The 25223-nt window shown below is 42.3% G+C and overlaps 1 protein-coding gene across 1 annotated transcript in view; it reads left to right on the top strand.

The window, feature by feature from the left end:
- Positions 1-25223, top strand: part of SVEP1 (sushi, von Willebrand factor type A, EGF and pentraxin domain containing 1) — a 570842-nt gene that overhangs the window by 38745 nt on the left and 506874 nt on the right. Inside the window, exon 2 of the mRNA XM_075316174.1 lies at positions 15697-15952. Within this exon, the coding sequence (XP_075172289.1) occupies positions 15697-15952 (256 nt within the window). The remainder of the gene's footprint in view (positions 1-15696; positions 15953-25223) is intronic.

The following is a 25223-nucleotide window of genomic DNA, read 5'->3' as shown; positions in this document are numbered from 1 at the left end:
TCTACCAGTAACAAAGGCGATAGCATACCATTTCTGTTACCATTAATCTTTTGTGGTGGGTTCAGACTCAGAGTAACATTTTCCAGTCTAACATTTCGTTATGTGAAAAAGTTACTTAGTTAAAGAGAACCTGTCATCTCAAAAAATGCTATTTACTTGCAGATATAGAGCAAATATGCTGGTAAATAGTGTTATAATGCTGCTTTCCTAAAACTGCAGCTACTGGGAAAAAATGACAATTATTCCTCCCTGGAGCTGCCGGATTTCTTTCATAGTGGCTTTTAAAGAGCAGCTACAGTCATAGCTCACATCACCACTTATTTTACTCTGTGCAGCACCTGTTAGCTCAGGCTTGGCATTTGATTGGCATGTTGCTTGGCACAAAGGTGTCGATCAAAGTATCTGGGCCATGCTTACAGTATAGTAAGTGGTGATGTGAGCCGTGACTGTAGCTGCTCTATAAATGTCACTATGACTGTTAGCTCCCTGGAGGAAATAGGTTTATTTTATCCTAGTATCCACACTATCAGTAATATAGCTATGTACTTTTGCCTACACAGTTAAATGTTTATTTTTTTAATTTATACTATAGAAATAATAGTAAAAAAAAAGATTAGGTGGAAGCATAAAGATTGTGTACTTGACTACATTTTTAGCAAGTACATTAAACATTGAATCCATTAATATAATCAAGCTCGATGTGAACAAAAACTAAGAAATGAAGTACATTAATGTTTAATTGCTCACATCCAATAGTCCTTAAACAATATATGTTTGCTATAGCATTTTCGCAAACCTGACTTATTGAAATTCCTTGTATAATGAAACTCTCCTACCACTTCGTATTTTTCTAAAACTTTTACAGATGGTTTCAAGCATGTAATCTAAGCCGTAATCACTTTAATAAATAAAGTAAATCCACACACAAGCAAACAACTCTGCAGATGTCGCGGTGGAGGGTCCGTTACCTCCAAATAATTTAAAAGATGATTAATTATCTCATTAATATATCTGGATTTTAGCCTGTTTTATATATAATCATTACTAAGAAATCTCAATTTATTAAATGTGAGCTCATTATCTCAGTCCGTATTAATTTGGCATTAGGGCAGCAGGATTAGGCAGCCATTGCACAGCAATGCATCACTGTCTTCAGTGCAGCTAAATTAGTTGCATAGTGTACATTCCATTGTTTTACAATAGTGGAGATAATACATCTGGGTCAACATCTGCAGAAACACCACAGCTAAGGGAAGTCTTCATTTTCCAGCAGACTGTCTACGCAATTCCTAGGAGGATCTTTGATTTCTCGGATATGCCAACAATGCATTATTTCATTTCTATACTACTTAGATGGATAACTTTAATGTTGCTATTGCAAATCAGATGGGAGTATAAAATGCATTTATTATTATCAGGTTAGACAATAAAAGAGTTACCACAGAAAAAACTCCAGCACCACTATAAGTATGTAACAAGCCTCATTTGCTACATAGCAAACCTAGCAGGACACTTAATAAAAGACAAGAGTGGTGTGTAAAAAAAGCAAGCAGGTTTAAGGTATGTGAACAGAAATATATATTTTATTGGGCTGTAAAAAAATCAAAAGACAGATGATAAAACTATATAAAGGGAATCTGTCATCAGGTTTTAGCTGTGTAAAGTTAAGACAGCATGCTGCAAAGGTTAACACAGAAAATTCAGGGATACCTGTATTGTCACAGTCCTTTCTGTATTTGGGCCATTTACACGCTGCGACATCGGTAACGATATATCGTCGGGGTCACGGTGTTTGTGACGCACATCCAGCGTCGTTAGCAACATCGCAGCATGTGACAGGCTGGAGCGACCTTAAACGATCGCAAAAGAGGCAAAAATCGTTTGTCTGTGAGAGGTCGTTTATTTACCAAAAATTGTTGTCTGGTCAGTAGCGATGTTGTTCCTCATTCCTGCGGCATCACACATCGCTATGTGTGACACCGCAGGAGCGACGAACATCTCCTTACCTCCGTTCACCGGCAATGAGGAAGAAAGGAGTTGGGCAGGATGTTCCAGCCGCTCATCTCCGCCCCTCCTCTGCTATTGGACGGCTGATGTGTGATGTCGCTGTGACGCCGCACGAACTGCCCCCTTAGAAAGGAGGCGGTTCGCCAGCAACAGCGATGTCGCAGGGAAGGTAAGTTCGTGTGACGGGTGTTAGCGATGTTGTACGCCACTGGAAGCGATTTGTCCGTGACGCACAACCGATGGTGGCGGGTATGCTCGCTAGCGATATCGGTACCGATATCGCAGCGTTTAAAGTACCCTTTATGTTTGTTGAGCAGCAGGTCTACAAAGTCAGGGGCATGGTAGTCCAACATGCCCCCTGCTGTGATTGACACCATACTGTCAATGTACAATCTCTATTGAGAGCCTGGTGTGGATGGAGACAGTTCTCTCCGCTCCGCTACATGACTAAACCTAAAAATGTTGATTGTGTCAGAACGGCTGCACCCAGTAATCTAAGTGATAAATCGTTCGGTTCAGGATCTCTTTGCCTACAACATGCTGCTTTCAGATGAGGCAGTAAAACCCTCTGACAAATTCCCTTTGAAAAGTACCAGCGGAAATCACAATAAAATCAGGATCATATTTTAAATTGAGTGGCACAGTGGTTAGCACTGCAGTCTTGCAGGTCCTGGGTTCAAATCCCACCAAGGATAAACCAGCAAGGAGTTTGTATATTCTCCCCGTGTTTGCATGTGTTTCCTCCGGTTTTCTCCCACACTCCAAAGACATACAGATAGGGAATTTAAATTATGAGCCCCAATGGGTACAGTGTTGCCAATGCATGTAAAATGCTGTGGAATTAATAGCAGTATATAAATGAATAAATATGGTTAATATCAAGTACCATGTTTACAAAAGCAGAAATTGCAGAATGATTAAAAAACACACATAGGCCTAAAACACACTTCCGCATAAAACAACGGCGTTTCTCCGGTACGTATGACATGTGTATGATGGCATATGCTATCCGTGTGTGCGTGTAAAATGTCCGTGTATGTGTATGTGGAATGTCCGTGTGGAATGTCCGTGTGTGTGTGATGTAAAATGTCATTGATACATGTCGGCTGACAGCAGACAGAGTTGCGCGATAAGAATGAACTCGGGTGAACTTCACCCAACTTCATTGTCCTACCGCGGCTCTGTCTGAGTCGCGTACTGATTAGCGGTCACCCGTGAAGGACTCACCGGTGACCGCTAATCCCCTGAGTGACTGAATTGAGCAGCGCGATTAGTGCTGCTGTCACTCAGGTTACCCGCGGCTAGCTGGATCCTCCCCCCAAGACCACAACTCACCTGTGACTTCATCGCTGTCACTCAGGCGACTTGCTGTCACAGGTGGAGGATCCAGTGGTGGCCACGAGTAACCTGAGTGACAGCTCAGCTGATCGCGCTACTCACCTCAGTTGCTGCGTGGAGGTGACAGGAGCAGCGGTGTTCTTCTGCAGCTCCTGTCACCTTCATGTAGCTGAGCTGGAAGCGACGCGGGACCTCCGTGGATTACGCCGGACATGGATGGGAATTTGGGGCATAATAAATCGGGGAATGAGGGTATTTGTTATTGTTTATTTTTTCAAATAAAGGATTTTTTCACTGTGTGTGTTTATTAACTTTAGCTTGCCGGTTAATCATTGGGGGTGTCTCATAGATGCCTGCAATGATTAATCTTGGACTTATTGGCAGCTATGGGCTGCCATTAACTCCTTATTACCCCGATTGCCAATGCACCAGGGCAAATCGGGAAGAGCCGGGTACAGTCCCAGAACTGTCGCATCTATTGAATGCGGCAATTCTGGGCGGCTGCTGGCTGATATTGTTAGGCTGGGGGGCTCTCCATCCTGAGAATATCAGCCTTCAGCCATATGGCTTTATCTTGGCTGGAATAAAATTTTAATTAATTATTTATTTATTTCACTGCACAGTATAGACTCGCCCACCGGCTGCTGTGATTGGATGCAGTGAGACAGCTGTCACTCAGCGTGTGGGTGTGTCTCACTGCAACCAATCATAGGCGCCTGTGGGCGGGGGAAGCAGGGAATAGTAGATTGATTAATGAACGGCCGGCATTTTCAAATGAATTGAAGCCGCGTATTTTTGGCACAGCTGTTGCTCGCCGCGCTGGTGATCGGGGATTGGTAAGTATGAGCAAGAATGGGAAGAAAAAGACCAAGCACCAATGTAAGTATGACTGAGAACAGCAGAAAAAAAGGTAAGTAGACTGACTTTAAAAAACAAGAAAAAAAAAAAGATCGCTAGTTTAAAAACGCATACGGACGAAACGTGCTGAACACGGACATACTCCGCTATAGTCTATGCACGGACCCATAGACTATAGCAGGTCCGTGCCTGCATGCTGCCGGCCAAAAACGGACATGTCGTCCGTGTAGAAAAGCGCACACACGTACTTACGACACGGACACACATTCCGTGGGATTTTACGTGTGTGTGCCATCACCCATAGAATAACATGGGTCTCCGTGTCTCTGTGTCTCTGGTACGTGCAAAAAATGTACCAAACACGTACCGGAGGCACGGATGTGTGTTGCGGGCCATACACAGTACAAAACAATTCCAATAAATTACAATACATAATATTTTGAATGATACTAAAGTGCCAGAGCAGGTAAGATGGTGGTCAGGAAGGGATCCCTATAGGTGTCACTGCATGCTGGGTCTTCTTGTCTTCTTCCTGTAGGCTTTTCCCAACAGGGGTAGTTTCCCTGGTAGAAGTAATGAATTCCAGAGTATAGGAGAAGCAGGGTGAAATATTTCAGACAGTTATGTGAAGAGCAGACAAATGAAGAGCAAAAATATAGGTCTTGTATGGTCTAAGATTTCATGTAGTAACCGGAATTTGGGTCATAGATAGCGTTGATGTGAATCGATTCATAGGATTCCCCATTGGCTATGTTGGTAATCTGTGGATTGGAGCTGTGAAAACTGCATCCTACCTTTCGGGGTGGACACAATAAGAGCTTCTTTGCCAGAATAGTGCATTTTCTCTTTACAACTTATCATATTGCACAATTCCACCTGATCTGGAGGTGGTAGTAGGCCCCATTACCTCTTGGACCTCTGTGCAACTACACAGGTTGCATCAATAGTATGTCTATCCTTGTCTCATCATGTATGACTATTTTCTGGCTAGCTGACAGGGCATGATGTCACACAGGTATTACACCGAAACAATGGTGTGAAATGAGTAGCTGCAAAAACAAGAGGTAGGAGGCGTTTCTCAGGGCACCAGTTCAGTAACCACAGATTGCTGACTTTGCTGATGGACTGGGTCCTGCAAATTCATTCACACTACTTCCAGTTAAAGATGTATAATAGAAGTGGGCAATCGTATAACTCATTATTAGTATTCTAAATTGAATTCTCTGAACAATTTTTATTACGTGATTTTATTTGCGATGTGAAAGGGAAAAGGATAGGTGGATTAATTGGGCAGCAGAATTTAGTCTGTTGTCCCCTTATGTCTTCTGTGCAAGTTTTTCCACAATTGCAATTTCATTGTAGAGTGTTGTGATGTTAAAATACACATGATTTTTTGGCTGGATCAAGTTTCCTCAAAAAAAAAATCATAGACACCTCAGCTTTTCATTCATTTTATGGATCAAAATCCCCCATTTAATTCTATGTGTTCAAGAAAATCAAGGTCATCAAATGGGTGCTATCCATGTGTAAGCTGTGTGATGTCTGTTCTCAATGAGTATTATAAGCCCTGCAAGATAAAGTCTTACACACAGAACAACCAGTGGTGAAAATCTGATCCAGCCCAATTATGATATTCAGTCAATTTTTTTCATATACAAGAAAGCAAAAGTTTTCTGATTGAGGTTATATGGTGATTGGATTGGCACAGGAGTGATAGATGGGAAAACATAGCGATGTATGTTAGAGTAGTCTGCATGGGAGATGATGGGAATATTCACTAATAGAGATGAGCGAATACATTCAATAAATGGAATTCTACCTTGAAATGTATAAAAAAAATCCACATTCATCAGTCAAAAGGCAGTCAAAATTTTAGTCAATAAAAAAAAATCTTTATACACACCTTACTTCTCACCTCTATGGCCCCTCTCTATCAACTGTCAAGTCATCGCCACATGTTCAGATTGCTGCTGCTTGCTGAAATCCCAGACTTTCCCCCACCTTTGAGGACCAGGAGAGTTCTACACAAGTGCAAAGTTATGGCATCATGACGTTACGGCATACACTGTGACCTTGCATGCGTAGAGCCCTGGAGATTTTTGAAGGTATGGCAAGACCGAGATGGGTTACATGGAAAAGCAAAGAGACCAGAGAGAGGATTTTTTTTATTTTTTACATTTTATGCTTTTTTTACTCTAGGGTCCTGAGTAGAGTTGAGCGCGGTTCGCGGTTCGAGGTTCTCCAGTTCTAAGCTCGAGTGATTTTTGGGGCTGTTCGAGATCGAACTAGAACTCGAGCTTTTTGCAAAAGCTCGATAGTTCTAGATACGTTCGAGAACGGTTCTAGCAGCAAAAAGCAGGGCTTTTTACAGCTACAGTGAGCAGGAGCCATCGCTGGCAGCCTGCCACAAGCTGGTAACCAAGATAAACATCGGGTATCCAACCAAAGCGCTTTGGTTAGTAACCCGATGTTTATCTTAGTTACGTGCAGGAAGCCCACACTTCCCCGCTCAGCTCACTCCGCCCCCTCCTGCCCGCGGCATGTACACATACACACACACACACACACACACACACACAAACCCCCCCCCCGCCCCCCGCTCGGCTTACCTGCGGTGATGAAGTCCCGCCATCCCGACCTCAGCGCTGTCACTGTCCTCCATGGCCGCCGCTTGTCACATCACCTCTCGCTTCCGACCCGAGACTGACTAGCGGTGACGTCACGGACCTCTCGCGATACTTGAGGGGAAGGCACCGGTCATTGAACTCAGTGACAGGGGCTGTCAGTGTGCTGGAGATCAGCGCAGGTAATGTACCTCGCTGACAGCAGCACTTGTCACCCCCCTGCAGTGACCTGGGCTGACCCATTGATGTTAGCTCAGGTCACTGCACTGCTCTCCCAGCCAATGGGGAACATCCTGCTCTTCATTGACTGGGACAGTGTGGATCGTCATGGCAACCCCTTGGATTACACCAGACCTGGATTTGTTTTTCATTCTAATAAATTGGTTAAAGAGGGAATGTTTTGGGGAGTGTTTTTTCAAATAAAAATGTGTTTGTCGTCTATTTTTTTTTATTACTGACTGGGTTGGTGATGTCGGGTATCTGATAGACGCCTGACCTCACCAACCCCAGGGCTTGATGCCAGGTGACATTACACATCTGGTATTAACCCCATATATTATCCCGTTTGCCACCGCACCAGGGCGCGGGATGAGCTGGGGCGAAGCACCAGGATTGGTGCATCTAATGGATGCGCCACTTCTGGGGCGGCTGCGGCCTGCTATTTTTAGGCTGGGGAGAGTCCAATAACCATGGACCTGCCTAGTCTGAGAATATCAGGCCCCAGCTGTCTGCTTTACCTTGGCTGGTGATCCAATTTTGGGGGACCCCTACGTGTTTTTTTTTTTAATTTATTTATTTAATTTAAAATAACAGCGTGGGGTGCCCTCAGTTTTGGATTACCAGCCAAGGTGAGGTTGCCAGCTGTGGTCTGCAGGCTGCAGCCGTCTGCTTTACCCTAGCTGGCTACAAAACTAGGGGGAACCCTACGTCATTTTTTTTTTTCATTTTTTTGGCTAAATACAAAGCTAAGCACCCCTTAGTGCCACATGAAAGGCACCAAAGGGTGCTCCACTTTTTCTCCATTTTTTCTCCACTTTTTCTACATTTTTTCTCCACTTTTTCTACATTTTTTTCTCCACTTTTTCTCCACTTTTTCTCCACTTTTTCTCCACTTTTTTTCCATTTTTTTCTCCACTTTTTCTCTACTTTTTCTACATTTTTTTTCTCCACTTTTTCTCCACTTATTCTCTACTTATTCTCCACTTTTTCTCCACTTATTCTCCACTTTTTCTCCATTTTTTTCTCCACTTTTTCTCCACTTTTTCTCCACTTATGGAGAAAAAGTGGAGAAAAAAGTGGAGAAAAAAGTGGAGAAAAAAGTGGAGAAAAAAGTGGAGAAAAAAGTGGAGAAAAAGTGGAGAAAAAGTGGAGATTTTTTTTCTCCACTTTTTCTCCATTCTTTTTCTATGGTCGGTCTACCCATTAGCTCTGCCATGCACACTGTAGCTCTACACCTACTGCACATGTTACTTTATGATTGACATCTCTTTCGTACCAGAGCTGTCTAAGTCTACTCTAACCCCATATTTGTCATTACTATATTGTCCTTGTACTGTATTATGACATTTGTTTAATGTGTTTCATTTCTTGCTGTGTTGCAATTTTTTTGCTGCATCCCAATTGTACCTCTACATTGTTCGAGTTTATGTTATTGTTCTCTCACTCTTATGTGATACTGATTATTGTCATTTTTCATGATTACATGCAGATAAGTCCAATCTGACGAAGGCTCAGGCCGAAACGTCATTTGTAACTTGTTTTGGACAAAAACATATATGCTTATGAAAATTTTTTTTTTCTTAATACGGACCAATAAAGAGTGATTTTGCATTATTGTCCGTTGTGACTTACTGACTTAGTCTGGGAGATTTAGAGTGCCGAGGTTACTCACTAATTTTATCTATTATTACCTCTGAGCACCTATATACCAGTGAGCAGAGCTTCCTCTACAGTAGTTCTCCTGATTAGGCATGCCCTTACCTCATGAGCAGGGCATTGCAGCTTTGGTAGCAACCATTACGACATGGACTCTGCTGCTGTGGACACGAGAAGAGTGAGTGCAGATTCATTGCACCCACACTCCTCACATGAAGGGTCCGCACTCCTAGAAAATGGGGGATACGTTCCCTGAGTGTCTCCCCCCCATATTCTAGACGGTCCAGAGTCGTCATGGGACCCCTTTATTTTTTTTCTTACAATAAATTGGTGAAAGAGGAAATGTTTTGGGGACTGTTTTTTCAAATAAATTTCTTTTGTCGATTTTTTTTTTTTTTTTGTTAGTACTGACAGTTTATGATGTTGAGTATCTAATAGACGCCATGACATCACAAACTGCTGGGCTTGATCTCAGGTTACTTTACAGCTAGTATCAACCCGATTTATTACCCCGTTTGCCACTGCAGCAGGGCACGGGATGAGCTGGAATGAAGCGCCAGGATTGGCGCATCTAGTGGATGCACCACGTCTGGGGTGCCTGCGGCCTGCTATTTTTAGGCTGTGAAGGCCCAATAACTATGGACCTTCCCACCCTGAGAATACCAGACCACAGCTGTCCGCTTTACCTTGGCTGGTGATCCAATTTGGGGGGGACCCTACTTTTATTGTGTAATTATTAATTTTTATACAATAATTATAAAAAAGAGCCTGAGGGGACCTCCACATTGGATCCCCAACCACGGTAAAGCTGCCAGCTTTGGTTTTCAGGCTACAGCCGTCTGCTTTACCCTAGCTGGCTATCAAAAATGGGGGGACCCAACGTCATTTTTTTTTTTTAACTATTTTTTAAATAGAAAAAATTAATGGGCTTCCCTGTATTTTGATTGCCAACCAAGGTAACGGCAGGCAGATGGGGGTGGCAACCCATAGCTGTCTGCTTTATCTGCGCTGAGAATCAAAAATACCGCGGAGCGCTACGTCATTTTTTTTAAAGATTTATTTTTACAGCACTGTGATGTCCAGCAATCAAAATACAGGGAAGCCCATTTTATTTTTAGTTATTTAAATAAATAATTAAAAAAAATATATATGGGCTCCCGCTGCATTTTTTGTATTGCTAGCTAAGGGTAATCCAAGCAGCTACTGGCTGCTAACCCCCACTGCTTGGTGTTACCTTCACTGGCAATGGAAAATCCAGGGAAGCATTTTTTATTTTTTTTGCCAAAAAACTACAAAAAAAGGACGTGAGCTTCGCCATATTTTTGTATGCTAGCCAGGTATAGCAGGCAGGTGCTGGAAGAGTTGGATACAGCGCCAGAATATGGCGCTTCTATGAAAATGCCATTTTCTGAGGTGGCTGCAGACTGCAATTCGCAGCAGTGGGGCCCAGAAAGCTCAGGCCAACCTGTGCTGCGGATTCCAATCCCCAGCTGCCTAGTTGTACCTGGCTGGACACAAAAATGGGGCGAAGCCTACGTCATTTGTTTTCTAATTATTTCATGAAATTCATGAAATAATAAAAAAAGGGCTTCCCTTTATTTTTGGTTCCCAGCCGGGTACAAATAGGCAACTGGGGGTTGGGGGCAGCCGTTCCTGCCTGCTGTACCTGGCTAGCATACAAAAATATGGCGAAGCCCACATAATTTTTTCAGGGGGCAAAAAACTTCTGCATACAGTCCTGGATGGAGTATGATGAGCCTTGTAGTTCTGCAGCTGCTGTCTATCTGTATGGAGAAGAGCAGACAGTGGCTGCAGAACTACAAGGCTCAGCATACTCCATCCAGGACTGTATGCAGAATTTTTTTGCCCACCAAAAAAATGACGTGGGCTTCGCCATATTTTTGTATGCTAGCCAGGTACAGCAGGCAGCCACGGGCTGCCTCCAACCCCCAGTTGCCTATTTGTACCCGGCTGGGAACCAAAAATATAGGGAAGCCCGTTTTTTTTAATTATTTCACTTATTTCATGAAATAATTAAAAAACAAATGACGTGGGCTTCGCCCCATTTTTGTGTCCAGCCGGGTACAACTAGGCAGCTGGGGATTGGAATCCGCAGCACAGGTTAGCCCGAGGTTTCTGGGCGCCTCTGCTGCGGATTTCAGTCCGCAGCCGTCTCAGAAAATGGCGCTCTCATAGAAGCGCCATCATCTGGCGCTGTATCCAACTCTTCCAACAGCCCTGGAGCCGGGTGGCTTGTTGGGTAATCATGAGTTAATACTGGCTTTGTTTTACTAGCCAGTATTAAGCCAGAGATTCTTAATGTCAGGCACGTTTGACCCGGCCATTAAGAATCTCCAATAAGGGGTTAAAAAAAACACCACACAGAGAAAAAATACTTTAATAGAAATAAATACACAGACACATTAGAGACTCCATCTTTATTACCCCCAGTCAGCCCTCCACGATCCTGCTCTTCTGTCTTCTTTCTTTCTAGTGTAGTAGTAGTGACGATTGTAGTGAGGATGAGGTTCACCAGCTCATCACTTGGGGCTGGGGAACCTCATCCTCACTACAATCCTCACTACAATCGGGAAGCAGCGTGCAGCCTTCACTCCGTGAGTGATCACTGCTGGCTGTCAGCGGTAACAGCGGTAACGCTGACAGACGCGTTACCATAGCAACGGTGCTCTCGGAGCCGCGGTTAGCGGTGACGTCACCGCTAACTGCGTTGCTATGGCAACGGTGATCTCCGTTAATGACCGGCTGTGTCAGCCGGTCCCTAACGGAACGGGGAGTCGACCGTGTGCTAGAGCATGTCGCCGGTACACGGCGATACACATATGTGCACCGTGTACCGGAGAGATGCACTCGCAGGTCCTACATGACGTGTCATAGTCATGTGACCAGTCTGTAGCCAATGAGATAATAGCCACGTGACTGGTCACATGGCTATTTTGACGTCACGATAGGTCCTGCATCTCTGCTGGCAGTGCAGGTCACCGGGAGGATTCAGCGATCATCGGATGGAATAGCGGCAGGAGACAGAGTGCAGAAGGGATCGCGAGGACCGGTAAGTGTTATGGCAATGTTTATTAACTGTTTGTGTACATTTATAATGCATTTTTATGTGTTTGTGATTGCCTCCCATTATAGCCTATACGTTCGAGTTCGGTTCGTCGAACGTTCGACGAACCGAACTCGAACGGGACCCCCGTTCGTCGAGCCGACCTCGAGCCGAACCGGGACCGGTTCGCTCATCTCTAGTCCTAAGAGTCCCCAGAGCACAGTGAGGGACATTATATTCCTTGTAAAATCTGCACGAACAAGTGAATTCAAATTGTGCCTGATCTTCTCATCTCTATTACTTGTTTCGAGAAGTGCCAACAGATACAAAAAATGTGTACAACCATCAATGACTTTTTGTATCATCGGAGATCAATCTGTTGTTAGTTAGGACTATATTTCAAAATCTCTCTACAACTTCCTAAGACCTAAAGACACAGGTGACAGAGAGATGCTGTTTACACAGCATTTCAGTGAGGAAATTCTTTACACAGATCTGGATAAATACTGGGTAATTGAGCCATTCTTCTGTTTTAATCTGGAATTCCCCTTTCCACTCTGATGTTTTGCTTGTGAATGAGTAAAACCACATATGATAGCCCTACTTTTAAAATTCTACTACTAAAAACATGAATTCTGTGCTACCTAACCTCCAAGCATCTATCTTGCTCTTGTGACGTTAGTCGCAACATATTGCCATCTTTAGCTTAAAATAGAATTGTGATACTGCTGAAATACTATGCTAAAATAGAAACATAATTTTTGGGTTCATATTAGAATGATCCCAATTAATTTAACTACCTGCATAAAAAATCTGACAATTCCCACACTATATCTTTTATTGTAACGCCAGTCGTAAGGGTCTCAGAAATTAGAATATAGAGTAAATGAAGGTCTTAGTAAATAAAGGGATCTTGATCATAAAGGGTTTTTACTCCATTACCATAGTTCACATCCATTGAAATTAATGGCGCTCTATTATGAACCTTTTATTGGTGAGTGGCAGCAAAAGTGTTTAGACTTCAAATTCTAAAGAATGCAATGGCCTCTTCTTTATGGAAATCTGCAGGAGTCCCAGCTCAGGAACCCCCACCATTGTCATCAATTCACACGTCTATATGACATATCAGAGGATATTAGGTGGATTTCAGTGATTCTATTATGTTTATATTGTATGGAAGATTTAAGAATTCCGAACCCTGTGTCACAGTTAGTGGGCAATGTAAGGAGATTTCTAAGCCACTATCCTAGTACATCAAATTTAAACCTCTTGTTATATTTACAATTCACTTAGTGATATCATTTTGTTAGACCACCCACGCTACTATGAGAAAATGTTTGATGCCAAAAATGAATTGCAGATACTCACACTAGTAGAATATCTCATCTCGTTGCTCCGTTCTAGGCATATTCATCCCTGAAGTGTTGAGTTGTCGAAACAGCTGCTGTGATGAGAATCTCTGTGATCTTTAGTGGATGTCTAAGACACTGTAGACATATGAACTGCTCTTGTACCTCTTACATGAGCAAAAATGATAAAATAATATTATTATAGACGTGGGTGATATGTGAAAGTTTTCAGATGCATTACTAATGAGGAAAAAAAAGAGAAAGTTGAGTTCAGGTTCATCCAAATATAACTATAATGAGTAGGGAAGAGCAATTACACATTTTACTGTTTTGATGTAATTAAAATTTAGCTAGGCTTTGTTCACATCAGCATTGTTATTCAAGAAGTGCTTCAACTGCTGCACAAAAGATATCATGGGCATCCAAATCAACTATTAAGAGGTCCTTCGGATTTCCGTTATCCCAATATTGTACACTTGAGATCAAAATTGGAGAATAATGTATGATCACTTGTTTTTTTTCAGAATTAATGTTATCTACATTGATGAACATTTGAACTTTTTTTTGTAAGGGGTACACCATGCCAATAGAACAGTGGTTTACAAAAAACCAGAGTTTATCAATACAAAACCTTTATTTTGACCAAAACGTGATGATCATAATTAGAGAACATCAATCACTATAGCACAAAGATTATAACTAAATTTTCTGAAGGTAAAAACAGTCACCAGTCAGTACGAAGTGTACAGGACTTTGTTTTGAATGACTTCAGCACATCTGCAGCCACAGGACATCACTGGTCTCTCACATTGCTCTGGTGCGATTTTGGTCCACTCTTCTTCCAGTCTTTTCCCCAGTTCTTTGACTGTTGTGGGTTTCTTGGCCATAACTTTGTCACCAAGGATTTTCCAGAGGTTTTCTATTGGGTTTAGATCAGAACTCTGGGCTGGCCATTTGATTATTTCAATGTTTTCTGTTTTAAGGAACTGCTTTACCCATTTTGCTGTGTGACAGGGACATTGTCCTGCATGAAAATTGCTGGTTGATTGAGTGATAAACGCAAGAAGGGAACCATGTGTTGTTGAAGAAGGTTCTGATGCACACTTGCATTCACTCTGCCATGTAGCTGTATGAGAGGTTCAACTCCTGCTGCAGAAAACATTCCCCAAACCATGACACTTCCTCCACCACCTTTCACTGACTTCTTAACACACTTTGGGTTCGGTTTTTCCCCAATTTGTCAATGAACATAATGTTTTGCATCAGATCCAAATGAATTAAACTTGCTTTCAACATTAAAATGAACTGTTGACCACTTCTCCTCTGTTCACACAACATGCTCCTTACCAATAGGTGAGTCTAGCCTTTTCATTATTTCTGCTAATGAGAGGTTTGGTCACTGCAGAGTGGGCAAACCTCTCATTTCTTTTAGTCCAAATGTTCATAAATGTTGTGACACTGTATGACAAGACAAATCCTTACTCTATTTAGTGCTGAACTGACGAGCAATTCCAGCCGCAGTAGTTGAAAGGATTACCCATGGAGATTCTTCGCATTATCCTGTCCTCTCTTGCATTTGTCTTTTAAGGGTGACCAGCCTTCTTGGGGGAATTGAAAAGGTTTGTGATGTTGTAAAGATGCAATATTCTTAAAATCACAGACTTGGAAAGACTAACTTCTTTTGGTATGGCTGATAGTGTAACCCCTTTTGCTTTCATCTGGACAACCTGCTGCCGGAGGGTTTCAGTCGCTTTAGAATGGCACACCATTTTTGCAAAGTCAGTGCAACCTGGAAAGTTAGGTTGACAGTTACAGTACATAGGGTTTGACAGATAATTAGGGAAATTAGCACCAGGTGTCAGATTAACACCAATGACTTGCAGGTATCTGAAAGTGTTCTCTAATTTTGAGCCCTGTTCTTTTTCATTTATCTCATTTACATTTTAAGTATGTGTTTTGGAATAAATTCAATTCATGAAATAAGCCGAAAATACTGCGAGTTTACTCATGTTAGGATATAATCACATAGGACTACACAATGACTGCAACATTTAGGAAATTGTGTGTTATTCTCTAATTTTGATCTTCAGTGTATATTATCAATCAAAACAGAGCAACATACTGCACATTGTTGTCTGTATAGCAACCATACACTGTGTTCAAAATTATTAGGCAGCTTCTATTTTTGATTGAACAACTATAGTGCTTTCAGTCAATTCAAAATTTTTATAAACTTGTGTATTGAAGAAATTAGAAATTAAGTTTTGTCTTTCTTTGGAGAATATCTATGTGTGCATAACTATCAGTCAAATATTAGTGTGCAAAATTATTATGATACAAAATGAAAAGCACAAATTGTTTACATCTGAATTTTTTATTTTCATCTGTAAAACCTTGCAGTGGCATTCAGTTTCCCTACAGCGACATCACAGGGGACATTAAGCATTATTCAGAGTTGTTTATATCAACAGGCTCTTTGTTTATCGTAGGAAAGGACAGGTCCAACAACTTTGTGACTACATTTTGGTTTTCTATATTCTTTAAATACAATTATCTCTATATCTATTTTTATGTTTTACAGCAAATACTCAGGCACTCACGTAATGATTCAACTAAGGTGATCTTTCTCATCACGGATGGATATTCAAATGGTGGCGACCCAAGACCTGTTGCAGCAGGTCTACGAGATCTTGGAGTGGAAATCTTTACAGTTGGAATATGGCACGGCAATATTCGAGAGTTACATGACATGGCATCTCAACCAAAGGAAGAGCATTGTTATCTGCTGCACAGCTTTGCGGAGTTTGAAGCACTGGCTAGACGTGCTCTACATGAAGGTATAAGGTTTAGCATTTACATATATGCAGTGTATGTGATACAGTATATGTAAATGTGTGTATACTTTTAGGAACAGTGCCCAGTCATACATGTGATTCAGATTTTACTGTATTACTATGTTCACACATTGCTTTTTTGATGCATTTTTTTTTTGCAGGCAAAGACACTGTTTATTTGTGAACATTCAGGGGTATTCTCTTTGTCACACTCTCCTGTTCACTCAACGATCAAAATGCTAAAAGAGCTAACAAGCTAAGCACACCCTACATTTAGTTCACACATTCACAATACACTTTTTGCTGCCACCTCCCAGCATTTTACAGGTCAGAGGGACACCTGCACTGAGTAGTACACTAGCACACATGCCATCCATTTTTTCCCAAGCACCTGAATAGTATAGTTTTTTCAATTTGGCATATACAGGGTATAACAGACTAGCTATATTTCCCTCTTCAGTGTTGTATGTATGTTTAGAGCAGCAAAGAACAAACTTAAAACTTACAGATTAAAAAAAAAAAAAAAAATAAAAAAATAGTACAGTGTTTAAAATGTTAGTCCATTACTTGGACAACCCTTTCTCATTCCCGTGTCATGGGGTATATGGAGACACAACAGGGGCCTTTAGGCTGGCCCTAAGACTTATGAAGCTGCGCTGTCCCCTATCTCGAAGGTAGGTTTGATGGTAACTAGGTTCAAGCCCCCAGAGTGACCCTAACTCCTGTCCAGACCCTGATCTTACTCCCCCTCTCCTACAGTCTCGGGATGGGTCAGAAAACACAAGGATAAAATCACACAAAATAAGACGGACATGGGAGAATGGAAACTTGTACCTACAGTACTCAAAGCACACAGGAAAGTCAATATGTGTACTGGGGGCAACATAAAAGGAGAGGAAACAATGCACAACAGGTGAACGCTCACACCACTGAGAAGGGCAACAAGGATAACCATAACAAGGAATAATAAGACCGGGATTGCAAAAATCTATTATTGGCACAAAAGGAAAGAAAGGCTTGATTAATTTATGGAGGAGACAGCTGCACAGTGCAATCAGCAACCTGAGCACCTAGGCCCTGCTCACCAGTCTGCAGGGATTAACTCCTGTAGAGCTAAAGACCTGCGAACCTGAACCAGCCGATGCCCTGCTCTAACTGAACAATCTAGAAGCCTCAGGTTACTTTTCATGCTCTGCCAAGATGCCAGCAGGTGTGTCAAAGCTGAACATCACATGACATCTCCTTATTTGGACTCTTTAAAATAAAAAATCTTCTTGTCACTCCCCATGACAGTGGCATTCCAGTGGTGTCAGCGCTTGCATTCCTAGGGCTCATGTGAGCTTTTGATATACCCCGAACCATGTGTCCAATCACCGATTTCTCTCTACCTGCCTTAGGACAAAGGATTAATCAAAGGGATGTGGCTTGCTCTCACTTCCTGTTGCTTACGGAAGATAGAGAGAAGACAGTAGTGATGGGGCGCAGGGCTCGCATGCTATCAAATTATATCACATGAGCCTCAGGAATGTGAGTGCTTAAATCACTAGAATGGCGCCAGCACAGGAGGTGAGAAGAAGACTTTTTATTTTAAAGAGGCCAAAGATGGGGAATGAGAAAGAGTTGTCTAAGTAGTGGACAACTGCTTTAAAAAGTGTTAAGAAAAGATAAAATAACATAAAACATTGATAAAAGCAAGAGAGTATACAATAGAGTAAATACGGAAATGTCTTTGGGTACAGGAGTCACCACAGAAATTAGTACAGATCTGCAATACATGATGTTCTCCTGGGACTTGACAATGGATGACTCTGGGTAAAATATTACACAGATCTCATACAGACCCATCCCTTTGGTCAAGTAAGAGGAGGATGGCAAATTAAATGCTAGGACAGTGACAGTTTGTCCTGATTTTACTGTCATCTTAGCCCACAGAAACCTCCTAGTCTAATAATATGACTGTTTTGTTTCAATGCATATTTGTATCCTCCTAACCAGACCACACATGACTATGATATAGGTTTATCTATAAAGGGTACTTTACAAGCTGCGACATCGGTAGCGATTGCTAGCGATGTCGTGCGCGATAGCACCCGTCCCCGTCGTTCGTGCGACATTTGGTGATCGCTGCCGTAACGAACATTATCGCTACGGCAGCGTCACACGCACCATACGCACGTACCTTATCAGCGACGTCGCTGTGACCGCCGAACAATCCCTCCTTCAAGGGGGAGGTGCATTCGGCGTCATAGCGACGTCACAGCAGCGTCACTAAGCAGCCGCCCAATAGCAGAGGAGGGGCAGATATGAGCGGCCGGAACATGCCGCCCACCTCCTTCCTTCCTCCTTGCCGGTGGACGCAGGTAAGGAGATGTTCGTCGTTCCTGAGGCGTCACACATAGCAATGTGTGACGCCGCAGGAACGACGAACAACCAGCCGCATGCACCACCAACGATATTATGAAATGGAGCGACGTGTCAACAATCAATGATTTTGACGTTTTTACGATCGTTGATCGTCGCTCCTTGGTATCACACGCTGCGATGTCGCTAACGGCGCCAGATGTGCGTCACTAACGACGTGACCCCAACGATATATTGTTAGCAATGTCGCAGCTTGTAAAGCACCCTTAAGTCAGTGGTTTATTGCATTTCTATGGTTTGCCACCAACAAACAACATTGTGTTTGCAGCCACAGAAGCAATTATGTTCCCAAAACACAGATATATCTATGTTATAGATAGAGCATATAAAATAATGTATTTCCATTTGTGCCATGTGAGGTAGGGATTGGAGATGTACTGTCTGTCTTAGTGGCTATTATCTCCCCTACATTTTGTTCAAAAACATGTACACACTCAAAGTTTGCCCTTCTAGCAACTGTCAGCTACTCATTACTTTAATTTAATATATCTACACATAGCTGCCAGATGTCCAGTGATATTGGATTTATTTCTCTAATCCATAAGCCAATCAATAGCGTACACCATACCACATAAATAACTATCTAATTAAAAATGATGACTGATAATACTAAAATAATTTTAATCACTGTGAATTGTGCAATAGGATTAGCTCAGGTTTCCTATACATTGACTTAAATCATTAAGACTGATGTTTCCACTAAATGAATTGGGCATATGCCATTTAAGAAAGACCTTTTACCAAACATTTCATGTTGAAGTGCACACATACTGTAATAATGGCTGCAGAGGAAAATAATAGATTTTCTTTTAATTCTGAGTTCTTGTTGCAGAAATATTAGCAAAGTATTTGAAACCTAATGAGTTAATTTCTAAGTCCAAGTGAGTGTCTTAAGTTAGTTTTCACTGGGGCATGTACTCCCTGTCTGTTGTTAATCAATCATAAGCAGGCAGCAACCAGTTTGTTGGGGACATGATTTCTACATGTTCTACAAAGGAATAAACAGAGCACTCCCCAACAATGGCTTATGCTTTTGAGGGTGTGATATGTAAGGATAAAGCTCTAATCTTCTGGTCTAACCTCCTGCATGATTAGAAAGTGCAGCTGAATTTAGCTGTGTCCCATTACAGACCCATCTATCAGCTTTCCTCCTCTTTTAGCACTGTCAGCTCTGAAATAGTGCATCTCCATCCCACACACTGCTTGTCCAGAGAGAGTCATTGTTGCATCTGTTGTATTCACAAAAATCCCTCTGAAGTTTTTGTTATACTATGTGTTTCATAAAAAATGTGATGATTCAAAGAGTTTTACTCCAGTTTCTTGGAGTAAACACTTTGAGGCATCAAGCCATAGCCCTGGTTAGTCCAATGTATGCCAAAAGAGTTCATTAGGATTTAATGCCATTATCACAAGCATGGTTCTGAGAGTTCTTTCAGTATATGAGAACCATGTATTGAAAAAGCAAGATGTAAGTAATATGATGATATATATAAGAGACCTAACAAATCTTTGCAGGAAATGGGAGTGGAAAATCAGACTCCTTCAGCCACTAAAGCTGTGAAAGTCTTTGAATCTATATAGTTATCAATGTGTCATTTGACCTAGATATAGGATATTTCATCAATATGTTAGGCTGTTACCAGTAGAGATGAGCGAACCGGTCCCGGTTCGGCTCGAGGCCGGTTCGCCGAACGGGGGTCCCGTTCGAGTTCGGCTCGTCGAACGTTCGACGAACCGAACTCGAACGTATAGGCTATAATGGGAGGCAATCACAAACACATAAAAATGCATGATAAATGTACACAAACAGTTAATAAACATTGCCATAACACTTACCGGTCCTCGCGATCCCTTCTGCACTCTGTCTCCTGCCGCTATTCCATCCGATGATCGCTGAATCCTCCCGGTGACCTGCACTGCCAGCAGAGATGCAGGACCTATCGTGACGTCAAAATAGCCATGTGACCAGTCACGTGGCTATTATCTCATTGGCTACAGACTGGTCACATGACTATGACACGTCATGTAGGACCTGCGAGTGCATCTCTCCGGTACACGGTGCACATATGTGTATCGCCGTGTACCGGCGACATGCTCTAGCACACGGTCGACTCCCCGTTCCGTTAGGGACCGGCTGACACAGCCGGTCATTAACGGAGATCACCGTTGCCATAGCAACGCAGTTAGCGGTGACGTCACCGCTAACCGCGGCTCCGAGAGCACCGTTGCTATGGTAACGCATCTGTCAGCATTACCGCTAGCAGCCAGCACTGATCACTCACGGAGTGAAGGCTGCACGCTGCTTCCCGATTGTAGTGATGATTGTAGTGAGGATGGAGGTTCCCCAGCCCCAAGTGATGAGCTGGTGAATCTCATCCTTCCTCACTACAATCGTCACTACTACTACACTAGTGATGATTGTAGTGAGGATGGAGGTTCCCCAGCCCCAAGTGATGAGCTGGTGAATCTCATCCTCACTACAATCGTCACTACTACTACACTAGAAAGAAAGAAGACAGACGAGCAGGATCGTGGAGGGCTGACAGGGGGTAATAAAGATGGAGTCTCTAATGTGTCTGTGTATTTATTTCTATTAAAGTATTTTTTCTCTGTGTGGTGTCTTTTTTCTAACCCTTTATTGGAGATACTTAATGGCCGGGTCAAACGTGCCTGACATTAAGAATCTCTGGCTTAATACTGGCTGGTAAAACAAAGCCAGTATTACCTCATGATTACCCAACAAGCCACCCGGCTCCAGGGCTGTTGGAAGAGTTGGATACAGCGCCAGATGATGGCGCTTCTATGAGAGCGCCATTTTCTGGGACGGCTGCGGACTGAAATCCGCAGCAGAGGCGTCCACAAACCTCGGGCTAACCTGTGCTGCGGATTCCAATCCCCAGCTGCCTAGTTGTACCCGGCTGGACACAAAAATAGGGCGAAGCCCACGTCATTTGTTTTTTAATTATTTCATGAAATAAGTGAAATAATTAAAAAAAACGGGCTTCCCTATATTTTTGGTTCCCAGCCGGGTACAAATAGGCAACTGGGGGTTGGAGGCAGCCCGTGGCTGCCAGCTGTACCTGGCTAGCATACAAAAATATGGCGAAGCCCACGTCATTTTTTTGGTGGGCAAAAAAATTCTGCATACAGTCCTGGATGGAGTATGCTGAGCCTTGTAGTTCTGCAGCTGCTGTCTGCTCTTCTCCATACAGACAGACAGCAGCTGCAGAACTACAAGGCTCAGCATACTCCATCCAGGACTGTATGCAGAAGTTTTTTGCCCCCTGAAAAAATTATGTGGGCTTCGCCATATTTTTGTATGCTAGCCAGGTACAGCAGGCAGGTACGGCTGCCCCCAACCCCCAGTTGCCTATTTGTACCCGGCTGGGAACCAAAAATAAAGGGAAGCCCTTTTTTTATTATTTCATGAATTTCATGAAATAATTAGAAAACAAATGACGTAGGCTTTGCCCCATTTTTGTGTCCAGCCAGGTACAACTGGGCAGCTGGGGATTGGAATCCGCACCACAGGTTGGCCTGAGCTTTCTGGGCCCCACTGCTGCGAATTGCAGTCTGCAGCCACCTCAGAAAATGGCATTTTCATAGAAGCGCCATCTTCTGGCGCTGTATCCAACTCTTCCAGCACCTGCCTGCTATACCTGGCTAGCATACAAAAATATGGCGAAGCTCACGTCCTTTTTTTGTAGTTTTTTGGCAAAAAAAATAAAAAATGCTTCCCTGGATTTTCCATTGCCAGTGAAGGTAACACCAAGCAGTGGGGGTTAGCAGCCAGTAGCTGCTTGGATTACCCTTAGCTAGCAATACAAAAAATGCAGCGGGAGCCCATATATATATTTTTTTAATTATTTATTTAAATAACTAAAAATAAAATGGGCTTCCCTGTATTTTGATTGCTGGACATCACAGTGCTGTAAAAAATAAATCTTTAAAAAAATGACGTAGCGCTCCGCGGTATTTTTGATTCTCAGCGCAGATAAAGCAGACAGCTATGGGTTGCCACCCCCATCTGCCTGCCGTTACCTTGGTTGGCAATCAAAATACAGGGAAGCCCATTAATTTTTTCTATTTAAAAAATAGTTAAAAAAAAAAATGACGTTGGGTCCCCCATTTTTGATAGCCAGCTAGGGTAAAGCAGACGGCTGTAGCCTGAAAACCACAGCTGGCAGCTTTACCGTGGTTGGGGATCCAATGTGGAGGTCCCCTCAGGCTCTTTTTTATAATTATTTTATAAATTTTAATAATTACACAATAAAAGTAGGGTCCCCCCCAAATTGGATCACCAGCCAAGGTAAAGCGGACAGCTGTGGTCTGGTATTCTCAGGGTGGGAAGGTCCATAGTTATTGGGCCTTCACAGCCTAAAAATAGCAGGCTGCAGGCACCCCAGACGTGGCGCATCCACTAGATGCGCCAATCCTGGCGCTTCACCCCAGCTCATCCCGTGCCCTGGTGCAGTGGCAAACGGGGTAATAAATCGGGTTGATACTAGCTGTAAAGTCACCTGAGATCAAGCCCAGCAGTTTGTGATGTCATGGCGTCTATTAGATACCCAACATCATAAACTGTCAGTAATAACAAAAACAAAAAATCGACAAAAGAAATTTATTTGAAAAAACAGTCCCCAAAACATTTCCTCTTTCACCAATTTATTGTAAGAAAAAAAAAAAAAAGGGTCCCACGACGACTCTGGACCGTCTAGAATATGGGGGGGAGACACTCAGGGAACGTATCCCCCATTTTCTAGGAGTGCGGACCCTTCATGTGAGGAGTGTGGGTGCAATGAATCTGCACTCACTCTCCCCGGGTCCACAGCAGCAGAGTCCATGTCGTAATGGTTGCTACCAAAGCTGCAATGCCCTGCTCATGAGGTAAGGGCATGCCTAATCAGGAGAACTACTGTAGAGGAAACTCTGCTCACTGGTATATAGGTGCTCAGAGGTAATAATAGATAAAATTAGTGAGTAACCTCGGCACTCTAAATCTCCCAGACTAAGTCAGTAAGTCACAATGGATAGTAATGCAAAATCACTCTTTATTGGTCCATATTAAGAAAAAAAATTTTTTCATAAGCATATATGTTTTTGTCCAAAACAAGTTACAAATGACGTTTCGGCCTGAGCCTTCGTCAGATTGGACTTATCTGCATGTAATCATGAAAAATGACAATAATCAGTATCACATAAGAGTGAGAGAACAATAACATAAACTCGAACAATGTAGAGGTACAATTGGGATGCAGCAAAAAAATTGCAACACAGAAGAAATGAAACACATGATACAAATGTCATAATACAGTACAAGGACAATATAGTAATGACAAATATGGGGTCAGAGTAGACTTAGACAGCTCTGGTACGAAAGAGATGTCAATCATAAAGTAACATGTGCAGTAGGTGTAGAGCTACAGTATGCATGGCAGAGCTAATGGGTAGACCGACCATAGAAAAAGAACGGAGAAAAAGTGGAGAAAAAGTGGAGCATAAGAGGAGAAAAAGTGGAGAAAAAGTGGAGCATAAGAGGAGAAAAAGTGGAGAAAAAGTGGAGCATAAGAGGAGAAAAAGTGGAGATTAAGAGGAGAAAAAGTGGAGAAAAAAGTGGAGAAAAAGTGGAGAAAAAGTGGAGCATAAGAGGAGAAAAAGTGGAGAAAAAAGTGGAGAAAAAGTGGAGAAAAAAGTGGAGAAAAAGTGGAGAAAAAGTGGAGAAAAAGTGGAGCATAAGAGGAGAAAAAGTGGAGATTAAGAGGAGAAAAAGTGGAGAAAAAGTGGAGAAAAAGTGGAGCATAAGAGGAGAAAAAGTGGAGAAAAAGTGGAGAAAAAAGTGGAGAAAAAGTGGAGAAAAAGTGGAGAAAAAGTGGAAAAAAAGTGGAGAAAAAGTGGAGAAAAAGTGGAGCATAAGAGGAGAAAAAGTGGAGATTAAGAGGAGAAAAAGTGGAGAAAAAGTGGAGAAAAAGTGGAGCATAAGAGGAGAAAAAGTGGAGAAAAAGTGGAGAAAAAGTGGAGAAAAAGTGGAGCATAAGAGGAAAAAAAGTGGAGAAAAAGTGGAGAAAAAGTGGAGAAAAAGTGGAGCATAAGAGGAGAAAAAGTGGAGAAAAAGTGGAGAAAAAGTGGAGAAAAAGTGGAGCATAATAGGAGAAAAAGTGGAGATTAAGAGGAGAAAAAGTGGAGAAAAAGTGGAGCATAATAGGAGAAAAAGTGGAGAAAAAAGTGGAGAAAAAAGTGGAGAAAAAGTGGAGAAAAAGTGGAAAAAAAGTGGAGAAAAAGTGGAGAAAAAGTGGAGCATAAGAGGAGAAAAAGTGGAGATTAAGAGGAGAAAAAGTGGAGAAAAAGTGGAGCATAAGAGGAGAAAAAGTGGAGAAAAAGTGGAGAAAAAAGTGGAGAAAAAGTGGAGAAAAAGGGGAGATTAAGAGGAGAAAAAGTGGAGAAAAAGTGGAGATTAAGAGGAGAAAAAGTGGAGAAAAAGTGGAGAAAAAGTGGAGAAAAAGTGGAGCATAATAGGAGAAAAAGTGGAGAAAAAAGTGGAGAAAAAAGTGGAGAAAAAGTGGAGAAAAAGTGGAAAAAAAGTGGAGAAAAAGTGGAGAAAAAGTGGAGCATAAGAGGAGAAAAAGTGGAGATTAAGAGGAGAAAAAGTGGAGAAAAAGTGGAGCATAAGAGGAGAAAAAGTGGAGAAAAAGTGGAGAAAAAAGTGGAGAAAAAGTGGAGAAAAAGTGGAGAAAAAGTGGAGATTAAGAGGAGAAAAAGTGGAGAAAAAGTGGAGCATAAGAGGAGAAAAAGTGGAGAAAAAGTGGAGAAAAAGTGGAGAAAAAGTGGAGCATAAGAGGAGAAAAAGTGGAGAAAA

The sequence above is a fragment of the Anomaloglossus baeobatrachus genome, chromosome 1 (assembly GCF_048569485.1).
Source record: "Anomaloglossus baeobatrachus isolate aAnoBae1 chromosome 1, aAnoBae1.hap1, whole genome shotgun sequence".
Classification (NCBI taxonomy): Eukaryota; Metazoa; Chordata; class Amphibia; order Anura; family Aromobatidae; genus Anomaloglossus; species Anomaloglossus baeobatrachus.
Note: the sequence above shows the minus strand (reverse complement) of the source record. Positions and strands in the feature narration are given on the sequence as shown.